The 24495-nt window shown below is 46.0% G+C and overlaps 2 protein-coding genes across 2 annotated transcripts; both read right to left on the bottom strand.

Moving 5' to 3' along the window:
- Positions 1-713: 713 nt before the first annotated feature.
- On the bottom strand, positions 714-5641 carry LOC116959932 (phytanoyl-CoA dioxygenase, peroxisomal-like; the record flags this gene model as incomplete). Its single annotated transcript, XM_032985857.2, has 5 exons — positions 714-1024; positions 2052-2156; positions 3020-3137; positions 5084-5286; positions 5483-5641. Coding segments are annotated over 5 exons (648 nt in total), but the record flags the coding sequence as incomplete, so codon positions are not given.
- A 5934-nt stretch (positions 5642-11575) lies between these two features.
- On the bottom strand, positions 11576-24287 carry PHYH (phytanoyl-CoA 2-hydroxylase). Its single transcript, XM_032985860.2, has 9 exons — positions 24074-24287; positions 20140-20195; positions 19475-19585; positions 19201-19366; positions 18679-18760; positions 16702-16883; positions 15792-15941; positions 14263-14394; positions 11576-12077 (listed from the first exon to the last, which is right to left on the bottom strand). The coding sequence occupies exons 1-9, from the start codon at positions 24164-24166 to the stop codon at positions 12024-12026; spliced, it is 1026 nt and encodes a 341-aa protein (XP_032841751.1). The 5' UTR covers positions 24167-24287; the 3' UTR covers positions 11576-12023.
- Between the last annotated feature and the right edge of the window lie 208 nt (positions 24288-24495).

The following is a 24495-nucleotide window of genomic DNA, read 5'->3' as shown; positions in this document are numbered from 1 at the left end:
AAAGCCAAACTCCCACTGGGCTGGAAGCCTTCAGGAGAAGGTGTCCAGCCCCACACACCAAAACTACACCCCAGCATCCCAGAACATCCCGCTGAACTGCAGCGGGATTTCCTGGAATAAAGAACAGCTCTCCCTAACTGTTCCCCAGTCCTGCAAACCACCCCGGGCGGGCTCAGCAGTGGGAGCACTGGGATTGCTCTCACCTGCCCTGTGCCCAAACATCCTGCAGGACTGGCAGGACACTGGCAGCTGTTGGTTGGTTTTGGGGTGACTTGACTACAGCACCCTGACAATTTTTCAGACCAAACACCCGCATTTCCAGGGTTCACTTTCGTTACTCAGCCACACACCCATTGGCAGAATTTCTGAACCATAGAAATAATACAACACAGCCACCAAACATGGGTTTGCTCTAATTTAATCTTTATTTAAAAAATAAAAGTAAAATCCACATCTTCATCTGTTGTACTAATAGCTTCCCATGTGAGTGCATACTGAAGCTCGCATGAAACTCCAATTCACAGTGTTTATTTTGCATGGAAAAAATATGTTAGAAACCTTAAAAGCATAATCATGCATAGAATCTTATATTAATAATATTACTTTCATCTAACTATAATAATTATTATAATTCTATTAAGGTTATTAACAAGCTCACATTAATAGAGCATCAGCCCAACAGAATAACAAGACAGAGACTAGAAGAAAATCAAGAAGTGAAGCACATCTCCCATCATAATTATTCTTTGATTACCTAAAATAACTGCAGCAAATCTGTTTTTGTAGGTCAGGTTTTCTTTGAAGTACATCAGCTGTTCAACGTCAATGCAACTATTTTGTATTGGCATCAAATGATTTTGTAGGGCAGTATTTGGGTAAGTTTCTTACACAGAGGGCGAGAAGTGCATAAATCTGGCTATGCAGAAGCTGATGCTCAGGCACACATTTTCCATCCTGGTGGTCAGAGGCCACTTTGAAGATTAATTCTTCCTTGCACAACTTTTGCTTGCTTCTTCCAAACACCCTGCATTAAAAAAATCAAAATCGAAAAAACATACTGCCTTTGGATATAGCGTTTCCTGTTTATTCCTGGCATAAGCTTATCTGTTTGGCCATGTATTCATAAAAGTACCCATTAATTATTAATAGTCTTTTCAAAATTTCAAATGGAAAAGTACAGACAACACTAGATGAAACAAAAAGCTACAAATCCCAACACACACACCCACCCTTGAAATAAGCCAAAAGGCTCATTGGGTTGATGTGGTGTACATAGAAGACACCACAGTTGGGTACTGTATAAACTATGCTCTCCTTTTCTTTCAAATTCAGTTATCGTCACCTGAACAGCTGCTGGCATGTGTTTGCCCTAGGTGGGCTGATTTGAACTGGAAGATACCGAGGTGCTTGGAAAAAAACTTCTGTCAGGTCAGAGGTGGGAACGGAGATGAGCAGAACTGGAGGAGGAACTTACAGAGTTCCTCCGCTGCTTTCCAGAGCCGTGAAGGGGCTGCCTGGAGAGCAAGGGCTCTTCTCCAGCACAGGCAGCCAGGCAGCAAGAAGTTTATCAGCAAAAAGGCCAAAAATGCTTGCCATTTACAAAATAACATCATGACTTAAGATTACTGCAAGGTCTGAAGCAGAAGTCACTTCATATTTTGGATGTCTAAATTCAATCACTTCTTTCTGCAGGTGCCTTTACATCAGTGTGGCAGCACTCCAGGCGGGAGAGGCGACAGTTTATACTGTGTGAGGAAACTGGGCATCACTCACTACCACATGGATTATGAATGACTGGTGGAAAAAAAGCTCATGCATCCCAGATCATGGACATGCACAACCTAAAGCAATACTTCACCTCCTTGATCTCAGATTACCAGCAATCAGAGTGGCAATCGGAGAAATCAGGTCAGCACAGATCTGTGTGTTCATAAGGATTCTTACTCCGCACCCAGACAGTTGCATCAACCCACATATTTTGTAATCAGTTCTTTGATGGTGTTTAGCAGCTAAATAAATATTGACAGCTGTATCTACAAGTGGTTTCCTACCTTTTGGAAACCTGATGTCTTGTTTGCTCCAGAGCTTTGAATAAGCAGTGGATGGAAGAACACCATGTCTCCCTTCTCCATCATAATGTGAGCCCTGGGATGCTTCTAAACATAATCCAGCATCGCATGGAAAAATTTGTTCAATGGACTCTAGAAACCAAGAAAGAGTTTCAATAATTCAGTAAAATTAGAACACCGCCAGTTTCTCAGTGTAGAAGAAGAGATGCAAAGGCATCTCGGTTTCTTTCTTGAAGGTATTACATTTAATATACCTGATGTAGAGTCTGCATGTTCACCTACAAGCCTTGCTAATCAGCTATAAAGGACTCACCGTAAGGAACCAGAACGGTTCACTCTGCTTTCTGGATCGTCTTTGCACATGTCACAGATAACTTCTCCAGTTGCACCTCATACACACACACGATGGGACTTCTCTGCTCACTTTCACTTTTGACCCGCAGAACCCTATGAGAAATTCCCATCTCACAACTAAAATGTTCTTCATCTGCTTTCTGAAGTTGAATTCAAACAATTAAAAATTTCTCTCTGCTGGAGAGAACGGAGAAGAGCACAAGGGAGCTCCACAAGTGTTGCCTGATGCCACCTCTGGGGTGTCAAGTCCAGCCTCCTGCTCCAAGCCCAGCCGTCACCAGCACTGGGCCAGGTCAGGAAGCAGCCTTGCTTAGAAGAAAAATATTGCTTGAAATTAAATTCTGGTCAATTGTTTATCATCCAGTTTTCTTCCACAGGAAAACTAACATGCTTGCCTGGCAAAAAAAATGAATTCAGAGAAAGAGAAAGCATCTTCAGACTTGGGAAGGATAGTGAAAAATGATTGATCAGTGCAAACAAATACCGGTTGGTACCAGACAGCTTCCCAGACACAGACTGTGGTAGAGTGTACCCCCCACACACCCAAAATGTGGTTCCCTCATGCACGCCCTCCCCCACCCCTGGTGCCACTCTACCTCCCACTTTGGGTAGCCGTGAGGCTTCGGGGGCTCCTTGCGTGTCCCTGGCTGCACGACCAGGCAGAAGGGGAAATAGTGCAAGTCCTGATGCATGGGGTGGCAAGCACTCGGGTTACTTGAAAGCCAGGGAATGCAGGGGGCTGCGCTAAAAAGGCTCTTCATGCACTTTAGATGTGACATAGAACTGTCCAGGGGAACACCACATCACCTATGGCGGTAATGGGTCCCAAGAAACTGCTCCAAAGTTGCAGGTGAAGCACTGTCTCTAAGCATGCTCCTTGCTGGCCCTCAATTGCGAGGCCAAATGAGTTTAAATCTCACTCTGTGGTCCCAGTAAGAGCCTAGACATGGTGCTTGGGTCCATAGCTGCTCTGCGGGCTTGCTGGGAGTGGCATGAACCAACTGAGTGTTTCAATAACTCAATGTACTCTGCCCATGCAGAAGCTGGACACCTCAGAATAGGAACCAGCTCGGGTCTCAGCTTTGCTGAACTGCAAAAGCTTATGAAGGGTCAAATCACCTTTGAAAAAAGTGTCATGTAGTTAATTAAACCCCCTTTTCCCCCCCTCTTTCTCTTGTATGAAGACTTTGATCCATGAGCACTAGAAGCCAAAGCCAGGATTCAAAATTCTTCCTTTGGCACCTATTCAAGTGTTCTTCCTGTCAAAGCGCTGAGCGTGCAACCGCTGTCAGCAAGGTCAGGAGTCAGACTAAATTTGATATTTCTGAACTGTTAGTCTGGAAAATAGCACATAAACTCTAAGCAAAGGATCTTCTCTGTATTTATTGTCTTTTACCAATCTCCAGGAAGCACTTGTTTTCAACACATGTGAAATTCCAAGCCTGAAAAAAAAAAAAACAGTGTCTTAAACAGTGGGGCTTCATGCAGGTGCTGACAGCTAGATATGCAGCTGGATGTCTAATTCTTGCATGTTCCTTTTTGAAATTTGAATGCCTTTTTTAAAAAAAAAAAAAAAAGAAAAAGAATTGAGGGACAGTTAACATGGCGCAAAGACTTAAACTGCAGAAACACAATAAATTAGTTGGAAAGAATATTTTAGATGTAACTTGCAGTTAAATGTAACAGCATTTCAGGAGGCACACATGTACCTCCCAGCGTATGAACCCGAACATCTACAGCAAACCAAACGATAAGAAACATCTCCCACCAAGCCAGGGCTAAATTAAAACACACTGTTACCAAAATAACTTCATACATTTTCCAAATTGCTTTTAATTCAATTGAAGTCAAGCAACTTTTCTAAAAGGGCAAGTGCTGCTTCAGTTAAATACACAGCGACACAGGCATACTAACAACTTCTGCATTTCCCTCTCCCTGGAGCTCTGCTCACCAGGATCTGGAAGTTTATTTATCAGCATCATCTGCATGGCCATTATGTTTGGCCCTGTGAAGCATTCAATATATTTTAGGATCTACAAAGGAAAAAGCAGCAGAAAAAATATTTGTGTTTTATGCTGCAGTAATATATAGCAAGTAAAACATAAGCTAGACAGATCTATACCATAAATTAATCACTGATTGGGTTGTTCATGAAGGTGGACCTATTAACAGCAGTTTTACCCAAAATAAAAAGCAAGCACAAACAAACCACCTATAGATGTTGCTGCAGGTGCAATGCTCAGCAGTGCTTCCTCTGCTGCAGTATATGCCAAGGCATGGCTGAAGATGGATGACAGCCAGGGCAACCGCTCAAGAGCTTTATGAAATCTCATATGTCCATCTCTGATTCTCAAACACACCCTGACTTTTGTAGGGCTCCAGGATCCAGAACAAACCAATACATGAGGAACTGTATCTGCACATTACATACATTAATATACTTTCTTATCTTATGAAAAGTGATGGGAATCTGCTGCTGATAACTACCACAACATGAACACAAAGTACAAATCCATCTGATATTGGATGGAGCGTGTATTAAAGTAGGCTTGTACAAAACAGAGCGTCACATAACCTTCCAGAAGGGTTAGTTTGGCCTGCCCTGCTTGGACATTGTGTCACCTTGGCATTAAAACATAGTTATGTTCACAAATCTCTACTAGGTGCTCTCACCACCATCTTCTTGTTGGCTTTTTACCTCTGGCAGAGTACAGTATCTGAAAAACTCTTCATCTTCCCAGAAATCATGCACTGTATTAACTGTTTTTTCAGACCAAACAAAGTTGGGTCTGTGGATCTTGTCCCTCATTATCAGAACTCCTGGTGGATTCACCTCCTTGTTACAGACCCTTAAAACTCCTTCCTGCAAAGCAGAGGGAACCGGAGAAGCCAGAGCACGTTTTAGCCACGTTCACGCAGGTTACTCACGAGTGCTGCGGAGGAAGGTACCCAGCAACACCACACACATCCATGTTGGGTAAGTCCAGCTTCCTCCAGCTTCCCAGAGCTCCCCCGGGATGCTGCTGCAGACAGGATCCCCCAGCACCTTAGGCAAGTGCCCCGTACCTGAAGCGCTCAATGTCTTCGTCAGAAACGAGCTTCTTAATGAGCAGATACCCGTTGTCTTCGTAGAACTGCCTTTGCTCTGTGGTGAGGACGTTGTTGTCCAGGGTACAGCTGAGACACAGAGGAGAAACATGTTTGTAGGGCCGGGCACAGCAACGGGAGCAGCATCAGCAAGACCTGGCAGGAGGACGGTGACATGCGAGGGACCGGTGGCTGCTGGGGAGAGGCAGGTGGCTCCAGCCGGCGTCCAGGGGAGAATCAGCAAGAAAGTCTCCCCATAGCAAACAGCAAGAGCACTTGGAGGGAAATAGGTAAAATGAAGTATGAATTGAAATTTTGAAATTCAGTGTTTGATTTTTTTATTTTTTGTAGGAACAGAGGTACAACTTACTGAAACATCCTTGGCTGAGCAGCAGCACAATCTGCTGCTGGCGCAGGAGCACTTATCTGGCATATCAGTTAAGGAATTTATACTCAGGCACAGTAAAGCATGAAAACATTACTGCGGAGGAATGACACCCTTCCCAACACCTCACAGTGAAAGCACACAGAAAGGAAACCTCCAATTCATTTTAATGAGTTTAAACAAACACGACTGTGTTCTGCTATGCAGAGAGAGCAGTGTCACCCAGAGGACAGTTACCCCACCTCACTAATGAACCTTCACAACAGCTTTGCACATGGTGTTGAAGCTTCACCCACAGAAAGTTTAAACCTTACCTGGTGAAGTCAGGTGAGGTATAAGTGTGGACACAGGCTGTCCACGCAAATGCAACTGGTAGAGGCGAGTCAGAGGAAAGCAAAAGGGGCGAGAGGAGCAGCTGAGGAGGGAGATGTAAGAAGGGAAAAGCTCAGGGGAGAGTGAGGAGGAAGAGGCACGTGCAGGGTGCAAGCAGTCAGTGAGAGCAGGGTGAAAAACAACACAGTGGGTCTTGAGCAAAGGATGCCCGTACGGAGGGCACAGCTGCAGCAAGCTTAACAGGGGGTAAATGCTTCACTCCACACTTCAGGTCCCAGATTTGGTGGGAATGAGAGTCACGGCCTCTCAGGCTCTCCAGATGTTCAGGGCGCTGCTCCTACCCTCAAAAATTCCAGGCAGGTCTTTCCTCCTCTCTTCAGGCATCACAGAGTTAATGGAGACACAGACAGTTTGAACCCCAGCTGTGGTGCCCTCCTCAGCACATCTCCACCTCCCAGAACAGTACGGGGGTGGGGGGGGGGGGGGGACAGAAGACCAAGAAGACCAGTCACCAAGAACTGGACTCCAGTTGAATACCTTCCTCTCAGGCTTTGCAACGTTTCTTCCTCTCTCTGGTTCTGCTCTTGCCACCTTGCAATGCTCAAAGGACAAGTTTGGGTTGCTTGGACAACTGAAACAAGAGGCACACAGGCTGGGAAGGAGCTGCTGCCCCCAGCAGCTCATTTGGGTGAAGACATGGAGTATTTAAACATTTCCCCTCACACACCTCCTTTTGGGAATAACGTATTCACAGGCATGTTAGACAACTGCACGGGAAATATAATACTTGGGTACACTCAGAAGCAAGCAAATGTTTTTGGAAAGGCTGAGAGAGCAAGGTTCAAGATTCAAAAAACTTCATCTGTTGTTCATAGGATGCTGGGGAACATTGTAAAATAAAAAAATAAAAAAAACAAAAAACCAAAAAAACAACAAACACCTTTGTTTCAACAAGCCATTTTTGGTTTTCCAAATCCATCTCTCTCCTCCTGGTTCCCACTCTCTTCAGGAGAAACTTGTTCAACCCAAACTCGCAAACCAGTCCAGAAATTCAGACTTCTCCATACAACCTCCTCACCCCAGCCATCTAAGAAAAAGAAAGACATCAACCTGGGAAAGTCATACTCTCAAATGACACATCAAGTAAGCTTCCTTGTGTGCTTGCAGTTTGAGGCAGGTCACCAAGTACAAACACTGCTTTTCCTCCCGGCTCTGTTCAGAGCTGCAGATGAATTCACAAGTACCTTTCAGTTGGTGAGAGAGGAGGCTGGGAATACAGAGTGCAGCACTTTGCTTTCTCACATCAAACATCCAAGAAACATCTCTGGGATCCTTCAGGCCCCATTTCAGGCTGTGGAAGACACCAGGCCTTGTGCTATCCAGGTCACAAAACAGCTGATGTGGAGACCACAGTTGCTTTCCACTCACCCACCTCCTCCCTTTCCACCCCAGCCCCAGATCAGAAAAGCTACAGGAGCAGGGGCTGCACCCAGACGTGGGGATAAGTGCTGCAGGATGGCATCCAGCTGAGCAGTTGTGTTTGGCTTTGACAATGAGATGTCACCAAGAGTCCAGCTCGCCGTCCAGCACTTACAAGATCTGCACAGCACTCAGGGTGGAGCATGGGTAGCATCAAGATGACAGTCCCTGGATGCTGTTTGCTCCTCTTCACCTCCCCTTGGCATGTGCTGGTGCCTGTTCATGCACAGGAGCTCCTCAAGAAGCTGAGGGTCTCACCAGCCTGGCTGGGCTAGGCACAGGAACGAAGGAGTGGGAAGGTTTGGCAACAGGAGGGCTTGACACCAGCGATTGGGAAGTAGGTGGGGAAAGTTCAAGCATGTTTCTACACGCTCCCTTTCCACTATTCAGCTCATTCACAGCTGCCAGCAGCTGCCATGATGGCTGTGAGGACATAGACAACAAGCGTGCAAAACCCATCACCTTGCATGCTCGGTCACACACCACATCTGTGCTGGCACGGGTGGTTTGCTAAGCCAAACAGCATGATGGCTCCCACCTTCTAAGAGTGCCCTGCTGGGAAAGAAAAACCCTAGGGGGGGAAATCCTGGAGTAGGGAGAGAAGGAAAAGTGAAGCTAGCTTAAAAACAGGGAGCTGCAAACAGAGGTTGCAAAGGCCTTGTATTCCTCTCAACTTGGTACATGCTTAAAAATTGTATGTTCAATGTATACTGTCCTTAGCAGTGCCCTTTGTACTCTCATCTGCCTGTGAGCGATATTTGAGAGGAGATAAATACTGAGATTGAATATGGATCCATAGCAGACCTGCAGCACAGTTCAGAAGATGATTTTTGACATCTTTGCACATGTCCCCCGTTGCCACCGTGCCACAGAGCCTCATCACTCCAGCAAAGTGGACGTCAGCCCCACCACGTCACAGTTCACTCTGACCAGTCTGTCAGTTCAGACTAGTTTGTGCTACTGCTGTGACAGTCAGTTCATCCTCACTCCTCCCTCAAGCTCTACACTGTGAAGCAGACACTGCTGAAAGGTGGGGGTTTTCCTCCAGGAATTTGCTGTCCTTCATCTTTCACCTCTCCTTGAGCCAACTTCACAGACTGTGGGTCAAGGTACGGCGCCTGCTCCAAGGACCAGGAGTAGATTGAATGCAGCATGTCCACATTACAAACTGGAGTCAGCTTTCCTTCAGTCTCTTTTGACTCCAAAAAAGGTGGAGACAATGGGTTGAACATGGTCCTCTTGGCAGGGCTCTTACTCTTTTTCACACGATCTTTTCACAGCATAGCAAAAAAAAAAAAAAAAAAAAAAGATCCCATTTCTGATGGAAATAGCTTGATACTTTGGGATTGCAAAAATCATTGAGGCATGAGCAGTGTCAGCACTTGGGTTCTTGCACTTCTTTGTGGGGCCGTGGCACGCTGGGCAGGTTTCCTCCTGGGAAAAAAAAAAAAAAAGCTTGGAGCAGCAGGTGACTTGGTTAATTATGGCTTTTCTTTTCCTCCTCCCCTTCCTGCTGCAGTAGGGTTAGTTCAAAGAAGAGGGACTTCGGATCTGAAAGCTAATGAGACCTTGCAGCTCTTCTGTGGCCGCATCTCCCCCTGCAGTCACCCGAATGACACGCATGCATGCAGACGTGAGCAGCTGCACTGTACCGCCAGGAAACCAAACCCTAAGAGATACGTGGTTGTCGTTTGGTTTTTCACCCAGAAAGCCAAGTGCTGGAGATGCGGATGAATTTCTAGTTGTGACTTTCCACTGGTGGGGCGTGTGTTTTGGAAACCCGTGATTGCAGAATCTCTGCTAGCTGGAACTCTGGTGGGAACAGAAGAAAGAAAGCACTTACAAGGTAGATCACTCGCACAGGAGGTCACATTTACATGACCTGATAAAACATCCTTTGGACTCCAGCCCTTGCTCAAATATCCTGTGAGGAAGTGCTTGTAGCTCCTTACTCTCCCAGGGACAGTGTCCTGCACCCACGAACATGTAGCTTTGCTGAGAAGGTGCCAAGAAACATTGCTGGATCTGGCCCTGCCCAGATAATTTTAGGGGGCAGGGATCAGATTCCTTGGCATTGTTAGGATGAAGCTGACCTGGCCTTGTATAAAGTCGAGTGGAGCTTGCCTAAGCTTAGTTCTCCCCAGGCCCTGGAGTATCCTCAACCTGCTGTAGGAAAGAGTGAGGACATGAATCTCTCATCTGGTGGGACTACTGCTGAGTTTAGATGATCTGCAAGGTCTTTGATGGGCTTGTTCTTCTGAAAGAAGAAATTTAAGCCTAAATCTGTAGGCAGACATGAGCAAATTTTTAAAAACAAAGCTAAAGATCTTCCTTTCCTTCTCTCTTCCATCCTTAGTGAGAGAAATTCACAGTCTGGAAGCTCTGGAAATCCGACGGACACCTGTAGCTCTTCTCTGTGGTCGCAGCTCCCTCTGCAGTCGACTCAGCTCCACCAATAATGCCAGACAGTGAAGTCTTTCCACGAATCCTGTGTCGTAAATCAGGCTGGATACTCTAAGTCCTCACAAAAGTCCAAAGGAGCGTACCAGCTAGGCTGTGAGCCAGAGCTCAACAAAGTCAACAGAGAAGCCTCCAACGCTCTGGAAATCATTCACTTGGGCCCATGCAGTAAGCAAAGACCAGGCTGAGAAGGTCAAAGTCTGGAGAGGCATCCTGGCACATCTTCCCCAGAGCAGGATCAATGCCAGGATTATACAGACATGAGAAGAGATGCAGGAACCAGGATACACGAAATTACCCATTAAGCAGGCCTGGGGGTCTGTCTTAAAGTTTCCTTCTCATCAGACTTCTTGGTGTTGTGGTCAAACTAGAGGATACGGAGAATATGTCTGTCTCCAGATGGGAACCACAGCCCAGACACCTCACCCCACTACCAGGGGTTTAGGACCAACACAATAACTGTGCTCAAACCTTGCCTCATTTTAAAAGCATAGAAACAAACAAGAAAACCCGTAGATGTTGCAGGAGGAAAGAGAAGCATAAAGTCCTCCTCTGCATTACATGGGCCTGTAAGAAATGACAGCAACAGCTTTGACTTGCAGCTGCTTGTCTAGGCAGTTCAGTGTTGAGCCTTGTAAGTTAAGACTGTTCCTGATCTGCTGTCTCACCTGAGTGACCTCCCATATCACAAGGTAACAGAAGGAACCATGAGATCCCATCAGTGCAGCCTTTGGGGATGTTATGGCACTGTCTTTGGGTGGAAGCAGGGAGTGGGAAAGAGCTGAGGATCGCTGTTTTGCACTGAAGTCTTCAGTAATGCACCCACCTCCAGAATTTCTGGGCAACAGAAACAATGCAATGCAGCCCTTGAACATGGTTTTGATCTGATTTAATCTGTATTTAAAAAAATAGATTTTGAAAGCAAAAGAATCTCTCAGAAAGCAGGGAAAAATAGTGTGAAAAGCAAGATCATTTCGGTGCATGTCTCTCCACCCTGCCAACAGTGCATCCTGAGGAGCATCCAACCACCCCCCTGACCTGACAGCACCAAAAGGCATCTTTTTCCAGACCTCCCAGACTCAAAGGAGGACTGCCCCATTTCACACAGCCTCAAATGGATTGTGCAATGCCAACGGGAGGCTAGTTTGATGGCCCAGTAGTTCCTAACCCTGTCAGCCACATATTTCACTCGTGCCAGCACTGCTTGGTAAGATATCGTGCTACACCAGGTCATGTTTGAGGAACTCTACTAGCAATCAAGTTCCAGTCCATCAGTCCCATTTTGCTTATGTGTGTGGTTGCTGCACCCCCTTTATCCAGTTCTTTACACCATTAATTTTGCTGGTACCGACATCCCCACCTTCACCAGCTGTACTAATGACTTCCCATGTGAGCTCATACCAAGGCCTTGCGTGAAACTCCGATTCACTTTATTCTTTCGCATAGAAAAGGGAGTTGGAAACATTTAAAAATATACCCTTGTATAAAATCTTATGTTAGTACACCATCATTCCAAAGTTATGTCATGTGAGAAACTTCTGAAAGATAAGAATGAAAACATCAAGAAAATCAAGGTGCTCTTTCAAGACCCTAATTCTTCAACTGTCTAAGATAACCACAGCAAATCTCTGGTTTTCTAGGTTAGGTTTTCTTTAACGTACATCAGCTGTTCAACCTCAGTGCAATTATTTTGTATTAGCATAAAATGATTTTGTGCTGCAGCATTTGGCTAAGTTACCAATACACAGGTCAACAAAGTACACACAATTCTGCCTGCCAAGGCAAGGTCTGCACTCTCTGATCAGAGAAGCTCATTCTCAGGCACATGTCATCCATCCAGGTCTTCAGAGGTTTTTCTACAGGTTAATTCTTTCCCCTTGCACGAGGCGTGCTCGGAAGTTCCAAATATCCTTCAAAACAAAAATGAGACAAAGGAAAAGCTGTAAGGGCCAGCAAAAACTGTGACTAGGATTCCAGATTACAGAGATGGAAATAGATACGGCATTCTCAGCTTAGCTACCTACCCATAAAAACATACCAAACCACTTATGGAATATCGTTTCAAATCCTAAATTATCAAGAACAAAAATACAACCCAGATTAAGGAGAGGTGCAGACTCCACCCCCAGGAGACAGGTTGTTTGCAGGTGTTACACAGATGGCGAGCTGCCCATGGTTCAGTTCTGGAAGGTGGCAGAAGGGGAAACATGAGCAGCAGAGAGAATATTACCCTTACAGAATTCACCCTCACCTGCTTGTGCACACAATGCCTCCCTTGTACGCTTCTGCATGATCAAAAAAGCTCACCAGCTGACTACACCTTGCATAGTGCTGCCTATGAGCAAGTGATATTCCTTCTGCAGCAGAAACCAGCAGGAAATAATGGATACAAATGCAAGCCCTTGGCCAGCAACCTGGTGCTGAGCAGGCAATGCTGCAGATTGTAAAGCAGAGAAGACCGTCACTGTTTGCTTCATGGAGGTAAGTCGTGGGCAAGCTCCGACCTCAGTTTCCCTGTGTGAGGATTATTTAGTCTTTATAATTAGTCTTCAGAAGGTGAAATATAAGAGTTGGGCATGCCTTTGGGAGAAAGCTCCAACTCCAAATGGTTAAAGAAAGCTTAAAGCGCCATGAAAACACAGACTCATCTGAGGCTTGTATGGGCACAACCTCATTTCCACTCAGGAGAATAGAGCCTGACTACCCATCAGTTCCAATCTCACTGTGTACCTAAATAACTCCAGGAATCAAAAGTCAAGCAAGCTGTAACTTTACAGACAACATGTAAGATCAGTCTGGCAAAACACAGCTGGACACCCCACCACACTCACACATACTGTTGGAAAAAACACAACAAAAACAAAACCTTCAAAGGTGAAAAAGAAAGGCCTCTCCTCCAGAATGCCCTAGATATTGTAATACCTGTAAAATATGTACATTTTAAAAGAAAATTGCTGCCTGTTACATCTAGACTCTACTGTCTTGACACTGGCTGTGCACATGTTTGGGAACTGCTACAGATTAAGAAATTCAGAACATTTCCATCCCAGTTACAATATTTATTTTTCTTTCAGTGGCTGAATCCCTGAGGAATTTAAATTTGCTTTCTATCTTACACAATGGTTTCAGTTATTCAGCAAGAGTCCATAACTCCCCCAACCTTTTTTTTTTTTTTTTTTTGAGGTAGATATATGTCACTGCTGACATACTTGCTGTAGCCTCAAGTCTAAACAATTGATGTAGCATTATATTTAACCAAAAAAAAAAAAAAAAATCAATCTATTATTGCAGTCAGATGTGTCTACTTGTTTTAAAAGGAAAATCCACCTGTCATTAGGAGGGGAAACTGTAAGAACTGTGGTCAGGCAGTTATTATGGAATTTACTGCACCTTCCTATACTTGCAAATTCAGGGCAAGAGATAACCACGTCTTCCTATTTACATTACGCAGTCCAAATATAACTGTAAAGAGCTCTGGTTCAGACACACTCCCCACAACAAACCATGAACCAAGAGATGCAGTGAAGGGCAAAACTTACATGGATTTTTACCCTTTTCCTGCCTTGCCACGTTAGCCCTCCCCACTGCTACCCAGTGGGGCGAAGTCTAGACCCCCTTGAACGGTGGAAGAAGTCCATGTGAGTCAACCTCAGAGCTGAGCCAACACGACAGCAGAGTCTGTGGCTCCTCCTCACTTATGCTACAACATCAGTCACAGTCACATAATGAAGTGCTGATCTAATCTGCACCAACTCAGCCGGCACTGGAAGAGATCAAGGTGTGCTCACAAAACCCGTTTTGACAAGCAGAGCTAGAGGAGGGACTTCTGGAGCTCAGAGGATGTGAAGGGGCTGCCCAGAGAGCAAGGCTATTTCTCCAGCATAGCAAGAAGCAAACTTATGAGCTAAAAGGCCCCCAAAAAGCCTGTTGGTCATCCTCTGAATATCGGGTCTTTTATTCTGCGAAGCACCTCTGCTTGGCACAGCTTGATCTGCAAAACTGGGTATAGAAAAAAGCAGAAATCTGTCACAGGAGAGAGACTTAGGAAAGGCAGCTGACCTGGGCTGTTACAAAGAACATATAGCCAAGTCTTACCCTGAGTTCCACAGAAGTCAAGTTGTATTTCTTGTGAGCCATTTCTACCAATTCTGTCTCTAGGTGCTCTTGGGTCGTGTTCTTGACATCAATGTAGTAGCACTCTGAGCTGGCGAAGTGACAGCTTATACTCTGTGTGAGGAAATTGGGCATCACTCACTACCACATTGATTACAAATGATTGCTAGAATAAAAAAATCTTGTGCACCCCGGATCGTGGACACCCTACCACTCACAGGTCATGTCAGCAAATTCCTTGCTCCTTTCTGAGCACTCTTGCTATCCTGAGATTGTCTCCTTGGAGAAATACTCTTGCTTGATGATATGCTCTTCTTTCTCTTTCCTCCTAAATGCTACCCCAGCATGAACTGTACTACTTGATCTCAGAATATCAGCAACTAGAGTGGGAATCGGGAAAGTCAGGGTTGGAGCAGACCCGTGTGTTCAATAAAGGGTTCTTATTTTCTCTACCCAGTCAGTCACATCAACCCAATTATTTTGTAATCAGTTCTTGCTTAAGCAGAGTCTAGAGGAAATAAATAGAAATGCCCCGCTGGATAAAGCTGTTCTCTCATTACATGAGCTATGCCAGCTGTGAGCGAGATCATGCCAGATTTCAAATGGTGCTGGACCATAACCTGGCCCAGAGGGCTCCAGGATACTCACAGATTTACCCCAAAGGCAGACAGACGTTGGGATATGACACAATGTGAGGAAGCCCTTGTGTTTCTGCGGGATACTAAACAGGACTATTGCTTCACTAGCCAGGAAAGAGCCAGTATATGAGACTCTCAGTACCCGATGTCCTCTCTGCTTTCAGAATTGCAGGAGGAAGGAATTCCACACCAGCAAACTGCTACTGAGGCTGAAAGAACAGGCTATACAGTAGTCAATGCAGGCAAAATAAAAATAGAGTAGCCTGTGTTGCGGTGCATGGGGGGAAATATCTACATTGCTACTCATGGCTACACTAGAGGCTACAGTTCTCTTATGTGCCTGGATGAATCCTCTTCGCAGAATGGATCAGGCCTCCAAAGGAGGGCACTTTTGCCTGTTTCAGTTAAATAATCATGATGCAAAACAAATAGCTGATGCATAATCAAATCTTCAATAGAAAAATGGATCATGTTAACTGTTATCTCTTGGATGATGGAGGCTCCTGCTATTCAGAGATGAGAAACCAAGAAGGCAGGCGGAAGAAAGTTAGAGAAGCTCCTGATACTTGGAACAGCTGAAAGGGAACTATTAGAAAAGCAAATACAGCTAGCCCGACTTCAAGCACAGATTCAACATCTAATCTCTACTCCTGCTCTGTTTTCTCAAGCAGCCCCACAGCATGCTCTTCTCCCAAAAGACAGAGATGTTTAAAAATAAAACAATCAAAAAGAGAGTATAAAAGTATATTAGGAAGCTAAAAACTCATTAAAATATTCATCCACGTATTCATGAGCTTGGAAAGGAGTGGGGTAGTTTAATCAGTTTTAAAAAATCAAAGATATCAAAATCTATATCAAGAGATGGTTTCCTACCTTTCGGAAACCTGATGTCTTGTTTATCCCAGAGCCATGGATGAGCAGGGGATGGAAGAACACCGTGTCTCCCTTCTCCATGACAAGGTGAACCCTGGGTCTCTTCTCATCCTCATGAAGCAACCCATGGAAAAGTTTGTTGACTTTACCCTAGGAAAAAATGCTGAGTTGAAGTCACCTAGTTAAAATCAGAGCATGTGCCGAGTCTCAGTGTGAAGGACAGCAGGGGCAGCTACTGATCTGCTTTCCTCTGGGCAGTGAATTCAGTATGCCTAACTAAGAGCCTGCCCACTTGCCTACAAGTCTTCCTACTTCAAGCCTGAGGTACAGCAAAATAATACTTTTTCTGTTTTCTGAAACTGGACAATTAACATTTCTCAACTGGAGAGAACAGAGAAGAGCACCGTGCAATCCCTCAAGTGTGGCATGATGCCACTGCTGAGGTCCAGCTCCCAGTAAAACCATCACCAACACCAGGCCAGATCGGGAAACATCCCTTCTTAAGAGGAAGATACCGCTTGGTATTTAATTGCATCCAGTTGTTTACTATCCAATTCTTCCTCTTCAGGACAGTACACACGCCCACCAGACAGGAAGAAATTCACAGGAGAAAGAGTCCTCACACTCGGCAGGGGCAGTGAAAAATGGTTGCATATGTTTATGCCATTATGCCACATTGTGCTGGGCAATTTCTAGGTGAAGGTGGGAACAGAGGCAAATCTACCCAGTGGAGTGAGGCCAACCAAGCAACTCTCTCCTGAAGCAACAAGTCTGCTTGCCTAAACAGATGAACCACCACTGAAAACCTCAGCTTTGGCCTGTGCATCATCGCTCCACGGTGAGCTCTCCCCAGCCAAAATGTGGTCCCTTCATGCACAGCCTTCCCAACCCACCCCCGGTGCCACTCTACCTCCCACTTTGGGTAGCCGTGAGGCTTCAGGGGCTCCTTGTGTGTCCCTGGCTGCACGACCAGGCAGCCGTTGTCCTGGTCGGCCCTCTCCATGGCGGTCCAGGAGCACACGATGCGGTCCGCAGGCCGGAAGGGGAAATAGTGCAAGTCCTGATGCATGGGGTGGAGAAAAGTCTGCTTATCTGCAACACAGGTTCAAAACCTTCAACCTCGTCAAACGTGACACAGCCTTTTCCTTCCCGTTAAACCATCGCACTTGTTGAAACACGTCCTAAGGAGCTGCTGCTTGCCACCGGAGAGACTTGGTGTACTCAGTGTCTGCTCCAGCCCACCACGGCCTTGGAAGCCAAGTGGGTGAGCTTACACCCCACCCCAAGATGGACCAAGAGTGCAGCAGTGGCTCTTGGGACAGCAATGGCATGGGGGACGTGATAAATGCCAGGAGGCTGCCTGGATGTGCAATCCCTCAGAGAACTCCTTTTGCTGGCCTTCACCACCAACCACCCCCTGCCAAGTTTTCACCATTCACTCTGACTGCTTTCCAGTTTTGTGAGCTTTAACCAGCATGGTGTTGCACAAACCTTTCCCAACACAAAGACTTTCAAACGGCTGTGCTATCTGTAGTCACTTGACCTATCGCTATGTTGCAAGCAGAATCAACCCTGTCTGTGCTGCACCCAACACATGTTTATTTAGCCTTCTTTTTTCTTAAAAAAAAAAAAATCTATCTCAGTTTATGGACTGCAGCCTCCCCAGACAACCTACCCAGCACTTCACAAAAAGCCTTCACCCTAGAGGCTTTTTTCCATGAAGTCTAAACAAAAATAAATATTTTTGAAGTTTTGATTGTTGCTTCTTTTCCCACTATGGAAATGGAAACATATCATCCACACCAAAACAGCCTTTTGCATATTATTTATATACTTATTTTGCCATTGAGTTTGCTCCTCAAACAGATATGTTTCCACTTGCCTCATTTGACATATTATTTAGACTTCGGACAGCCTCAAAAACTCTCCTGAGATCTGCACCTCTCCTAAAGTACTCCTCAAAGATATTGAATGGAGACCTTTCAAATATGGATCAGCTTTCCATTTCTTGACCTTTATTGTTTTGTTTTTACTTTAAAAATGTATGGTCTCCTGTTGAATTTCCAAACCAAAATGACGTAACTTTCTGTGTACTATTTAAGATGATAAGTGGACACAACTTGAACAAACTCAGTATTTTAATAACTCAATGTACTCCATATCTGCGCAGAAGCTGCACACCTGGGAATAAGAAACATAGCTCAGGTCTCAAATTTGCTAAATCAAAACATCTTATACAGAGTTGAAGCTAATTTGAAAAACTGTAATATGGTTAGTCCTGTTCTCTTCCTCTCTCCCTGCCCATCACCCTGTATAAATTATGATCTCAATTTCCAGCAGCAGGACCCAAAGCCAGGCTTCAAATTCCTTCTTTTGGCATCTATTCAAGTATCTTCATATCAAAGCACTGAGCATGAAACAACTGTCAGTGAGGTCAGGAGCGTGTAAACTCCAAGCGAAGGATGATCTCTGTATTTATTGCCTTTCACCGAGGTCCACAGAAACACTTACTTTCAACACATTTGAAAAGTTGAGCTTAAAAGGCATGTCATATTTTAAACTCGGGGCCTTTATACAAGTGCAGCTGGCTGAATAGGGAGCTCACTTGCCCACTTTGAACATGTGAGTGGTGGAGCCAAGACAACCACCATCTTTAGCAAACAAACATCCACTAAACATTGAAAGACAGGAAATTTTATCTCATTAAGCCAAGGTAAAAAGAAAACAAACTATTATCAAAGTGGCCTCGTAAATTTTCAGTTATTTGGTTTTAATTTGTCTAATTTTTTTCAAACAGCTTTTCTAAAATACTAAGTTCAATTATGGCCCGATAGACAGCATACATACAACAATTTATCTATTTTCCTCTTATCCAAGCTTTCCTTACCAGAATCTGGAAGTTTATTTATCAGCATGGTGTGCATTGCCATGATGTTTGGCCCTGTGAAGCACTCAACGTATCTGAGGACCTATGCGGAAGAAAACAATAGAAAAAAAAATATTAGAAACATGAAAGACAGGAGGGAAGATTGCTGAGGAAGCACTGGGACCTGGATGTTTGGCTGAGGGCTAGGGTTTAGGAGGAGGAGTGGGTTGGGATGGAGGGGTGCAGGACAGGAGGCAGGATCTGTCACGGCACACTACGGGGCATGGCAGCAGGAGGCCAAACTGGAAGATGGTGCAGCAGGCTGGCAGGTGGGGTTGAAAAGATGGGGAGGGTCATACTTCCACAAAGCTACGGCTGTCTGTCACTCACAAAATGAATATTAGCTACAAAGCTGGACATGCCCCGAGAGCAGATGCTTTGCCTGCATAAAAGACAGTCATATAGATACACTCACCTAGGCTCTTCCACCATCGTCCCCTCCCCCTGACTTTTGTTTTGTTTTGTTTTGTTTTTTAATTTTACCTCTGGCAGAGTACAATATCTGAACAACTCTTCATCTTCCTGGAAGTCCTGGATTTTATTAACTGCTTTTTCAGACTGTCCATACTGGGATCTCAGGGACTCATTTTTCATAATCATAGCTCCCGGTAGTTTCACCTCTTTTTTACAGATTCTCATGAACTCCTTCCTGCAAAGCAGAGGGAACATCTGTGCTGGGAGAGTCGAGATTCCCAGAGCTCCCCCGGGATGCTGCTGCAGACAGGATCCCCCAGCACCTTAGGCAAGTGCCCCGTACCTGAAGCGCTCAATGTCTTCGTCAGAAACGAGCTTCTTAATGAGCAGATACCCGTTGTCTTCGTAGAACTGCCTTTGCTCTGTGGTGAGGACGTTGTTGTCCAGGGTACAGCTGAGACACAGAGGAGAAACATGTTTGTAGGGCCAGGCACAGCAATGGGAGCAGCATCAGCAAGACCTGGCAGGAGGACGGTGACATGCGAGGGACCGGTGGCTGCTGGGGAGAACTGGGGAGAAACCCCCCCCCACTTGCACGTCCACCTCAGCTCTGCAGTCGTACAGTGTTTCTCATGCCCCAGAAGAGCAGGCATGGTGTGTCCGTGGCTGTGCAGCAACTCTGTCCACAGCCACACACTACTACTGTGACAGAATTCAGAGGATCCCCCGCATGCTCTCCCCAAGCTGGTATTGGTCCTCAGCAGCTTTACTCTCAACAGAGATACTGAAGCACATGGGAACAGTCTCTGCAGTCAGATCATGCGCTCAGACATTTTCAAGATGCATGGTTAAGCTTTTTTATTAAACTACAGTTAAACAAAGAACATACCCTTGCAAAACTAAAGACTACACAATGTCTAGTGATCAACACATGTGCCAGGGTGGAAAAAAGAATTGAGTTCTGCAGCTTATTTTCTTTTTCTCTCTACAAAGAAAGATACAGCTTACCGAAACCTCGCTGGTTGAGGAACACCACTAACTTGGGCTGAAGTAGGAATACTTGTCTGGAATGGAAATTAAGGAATATACACTCAAGCACAATAGAGTAAAGAACGTCTATACACGTGCCCCAAATCCTACAATGCAGATCTTCTTAAAGGTAAGTGCTGTGCTGGACATCAAATTCATGTTCTTGTTTATTTTGCTTCTAAAAAAGTCTTTCCCACCTTTGGAGTAGCACGTCTGGCAGAGAATTATAACATAACAGCATAGTACAGCCTTGTCCACGAGAGAGACCAGAGTAGTCCACAGGCCTCGATTCATCTCCCAGAACATCAAGACACTCAATAAGATGCTCAGTGGAGATGTTTACTTGCCACATTTCCCTCCCTACGCTCCAGAGAGCAGCCGGCCCCACCCAAAACCTGTTGCCTCCTGGAGGTGCTTCTCCACCTCTCCCCTCCTAACATCAGCACACCAAATTCAGAGCCAGAACTCACATGGGCGGAACTTGGGACTTCACATTCCCATGGGGTGGTGCAAACCCTCACCTTGCCAGTTACTGCAGAGATTAGGTCCCTCCCAAACTTGATAAGGAGAACACAGAGGGAGGAGAGCTATGGGCTTGTCCTCCACCTCAATTAATTTCAAAAGGTTTAAATAAACACAGTTGTGTTCTCCTATGCAGAGAGAGGCATTCTCATCAACAAAGCAATCAAACCCTTCTTGCTAATGAAGCCTCACAAGAGCCTTGTGCATGGTATTGAAGTGTCACCCAAGGGCAAGGACAAAAAAAGAGCAGATCTCTGGGTCTGCACATGCATGTTTGGAGATTCCTGTGCTTCCGGGTTTTATGTAAACCAAAGAATTTCCTCTAGTGCTCACCTCTCTTTTAAATATGCCACAGAAACATGTAGACTTCTGAAATAAGAAATAGGTCTCATCATAACAGTTGTATCTATGGTCCCTATACCAGGAAGCTTAAACCTTATCTGGTCAAGAATCACATGTGGTGGGAGAAAAAACATGACACATTCAAAAATGTGTAGCAAAAATGATGTGACAGAGTAAGGAAATGGTGTTGAGAACTGGATGGAGGAGACAGGGAAGGAGGAGGACATGGGGACACCAGGTGAAAAACAACACAGCAGGTCTTGGAGCAAGGGATTCCCCAGCTGAGGGCACTGCTGTTCCATACACCACATTTCAGGTCCTATTTCAGTGAAAATGGAAGTGCTGGACATTCAGGCTCCTAAACGTCCACAGACAGCTGATGGAGACACAGACAGTTTGAACCCCAGCTGTGGTGCCCTCCTCAGCACATCTCCACCTCCCAGAACAGTACGGGGGGACAGCAGACCAGTCACCAAGAACTGGACTCCAGTTGAATACCTTCCTCTCAGGCTTTGCAACGTTTCTTCCTCTCTCTGGTTCTGCTCTTGCCACCTTGCAATGCTCAAAGGACAAGTTTGGGTTGCCTGGACAACTGAAAACAAGAGGCACACACGCTGGGAAGGAGCTGCTGCCCCCAGCAGCTCATTTGGGTGAAGACATGGAGTATTTAAACATTTCTCTTCCCCTCACACACCTCCTTTTGGGAATAATGTATTCACAGACAAGTTAGCCAGCCGAGCAGGCAATGTAATAACTGGGACCAATCACAGAAGCAGCTAAACACTTTTGGAGAGACCAAAGCACAGGCACAGCAAGGTTCAAGATCCCCAGAAGCTTTTCTAAAGCATCTCCCTGCAGAGTCTCAAGGAATGGTGCAAAAATCCTCTGTACCTAAAACAAGCACCATAAACTTGCGTAGTTCTCTTCGAAATCATCTCACAGACATGTGGTGAGCCTGTCCTGACCTGAGAGCCACCACCCTGCCTGCAGCATCAAGGTTTGACCTGAAGAAGCTGAACACCTAAATCAGTCAAGAGGTGCAGTTGCTTTCTGAATCTTCCCTGTTTGTCTGCATTTTGAGGAAATCTTTACTTCTCCAGCTGGTATGCTGTTGTTTTGGTTCTTTTTTTTTTTTTTTTTTTTTTCCCAGTGTCCCAAACCAAGCGCACCTGAGCTGAATTCACAGCTGTAGGAATGGAGGTCTTCCACAGACACTTGTGAAGGTGGCTTTTTCTCAGCTGCATTCCTGCAAGGAGGTAAGTGCTGGTGGCACCAGTGCAGCACTCCCCTCTGGCTCCTACACCAAGCTCCAAAGAAAACTCTGCATTTCAGCTTCCACTGCATCCTCTCCTTCCCGAGGCCACACAAGAGGACTTGCTGAAGGCAGAGTTCTTCCACTGTTATGCAGAAATAACTCATCTGCCAATGTACCAATACAACCAACACACACCAATCTCTAACATACGTAAAAGCAACTGCAGGAGGAAACTGGGTATGTACAAGATGGCATTAAGCTCTCTATTACACAGATTTAATTTTAAATAAGAACAGGATGCTCTCTTTTCCAGGCTGGGAAGGCCGGAGCCTGGGTGAGCTGGCAGAAGGCAGCTCACCCCTGCTGCGGGGCTCACCAGGCAGAGAGAGGCGGGTGCACACGTCTGCACCCCAGCAGGGCAGTGCAGAGACCCCGCGGGCTTGGGGCAGTTTTCACGTTTTGTGTCTCTGGTGATGACTGGTATTGCTATTAAGATATTTCTCCTTTTGTAAAAGGAAAGGCATTTTCTGGGAGGAAAAGTGACTGTCCTACCCAAATCACCAAAGCCAGCGATCAAAACAAAACCAATTCACTAACATATTGAATAAATCTATTCTTATTAGTTTCTGTCATTTACTTTGCCCACATGCCTCTCTTGCTTCAGCTCAGCTTAGTCATATTTTTGTCCAAAGCTCTTTGCATCAGGACCACTGTAGCTGGATTTAAAAACAAAACAGCTTGTGCAGTGCCACCCCTTACTCTCTCTTTACAAGCAGGGTGGTTTTCCTAGCATTTATTTCCAATTTTGTGTTTCTACTTGCACTTTTGTCTTATGGCAGTCTGAGCCAACTACTATCCATCTATCTTCATATTTTTAATATATTTGAAGACTCCTACATTCTGTTTGATCACATCCTCTTCACCAATTTATTATAATTCAAAGGTAACTTGTCAGCATTCAGCTTTCATCAAGAATCAGCAGCATTTAATACTTTTTTTTTTTTTTTTTTAAATCAAGATTTATGGCAGCAGCTTTAAAAATACTATCAGCAAGCAGTCTTCATTAAACTCTTGGAAACGTGGGACAGACCAACGTGAAAATTCCTTTCTGCCCTGATTTCCTTTCTCTGATCTATCATAAAGCTGGCAGCCTCCAACATTTCCACCTCATTTCCCACTCACAAGCCAAACCTTGATGTTTTCCCTGCTGCTGGTCTACCAGTCAAGTCCGTACCTCTCAACAAAGTCGGAGACTTGCTGTGCAATTGCTAAGCCTTGCAGAGTTAGTTTCTCTCCCGCAAACCCAGGAATCTCTAGGAGGAAAATTTGCTGCAGGTAACCCCCCGCTGCTCAATGCTGGGGGTGATGTGCCAGAGGGGCTCCCAGAGAGGGCTCATCAGATGCAGGTGTGTGTGTCCCCCCCCCCCCCCCCATGGGTTGCAGGGCTGAAGCTCAGGGAGAAAGCACCAGGCAGCAAGAGGATTTTGTGGTGGGACAGCTGCTGACCCCAAAACACCAGAGTCGGGGCTGCCGGGGGGGAAGCGCTGCCCTGGCGCGACCCCACTGGCCGAGGGGCTGCACGGGGCACGGCCCCCCTGCACGTCACCACCCCATAACCAGGACACAGGGGAGGGGGTCCTGGTAGGGCAAACCCCCCCACACACAAGCGCGTAGGGCGCGGGGAGCGATGGGCGAAGCTCAGAGGGGGTGTGGGGGGGGGGGAAGCAGAGCCCCGACCCCAACGGGGCCGACATCCCGCTCCCCACAACCCCGGTGCCACATCAGAAAGGATACAGGAGCAGGGGCTGCTCCCAGCCGCGGGGAGAGGTGTCGGAGGATGGCGTCCAGCCGAGCCAACGGCCCCCGCATCTTCCCGAGCTGCTCCATCGCACCCGGAGCCCTCCGTCCCCAGCCCTGACCCTACAAACGCAGCCGGGGCCCTGTTGGCGTCTGCGGCCTTTGCCTCGGATGCACATGCGCTGGCGGCCGTGCATGCTCAGAAAGACCACAGAAACCCTGCCCGGAGCCAAAGGGCTGGCAGGGTGCGCAGATGGGAGGGCCTGCTGGAGGCCGGGACCTACGTGGGGGAAAAGCTCAGCACCCGCTTTCGCACGTTCCTCCCCCTCCCTTCTCATATTTTTCTGCTTCTCTGCCAGCAGTTACCGAGCTGCAAGGATTTCATCAGCCCTGTGCAGAGAGCAGCGCTTGACGTTCCC

The sequence above is a fragment of the Tyto alba genome, unplaced genomic scaffold (assembly GCF_018691265.1).
Source record: "Tyto alba isolate M040663 unplaced genomic scaffold, T.alba_DEE_v4.0 Super-Scaffold_2, whole genome shotgun sequence".
Classification (NCBI taxonomy): Eukaryota; Metazoa; Chordata; class Aves; order Strigiformes; family Tytonidae; genus Tyto; species Tyto alba.
This window is presented reverse-complemented; position numbering and strand designations above follow the sequence as displayed.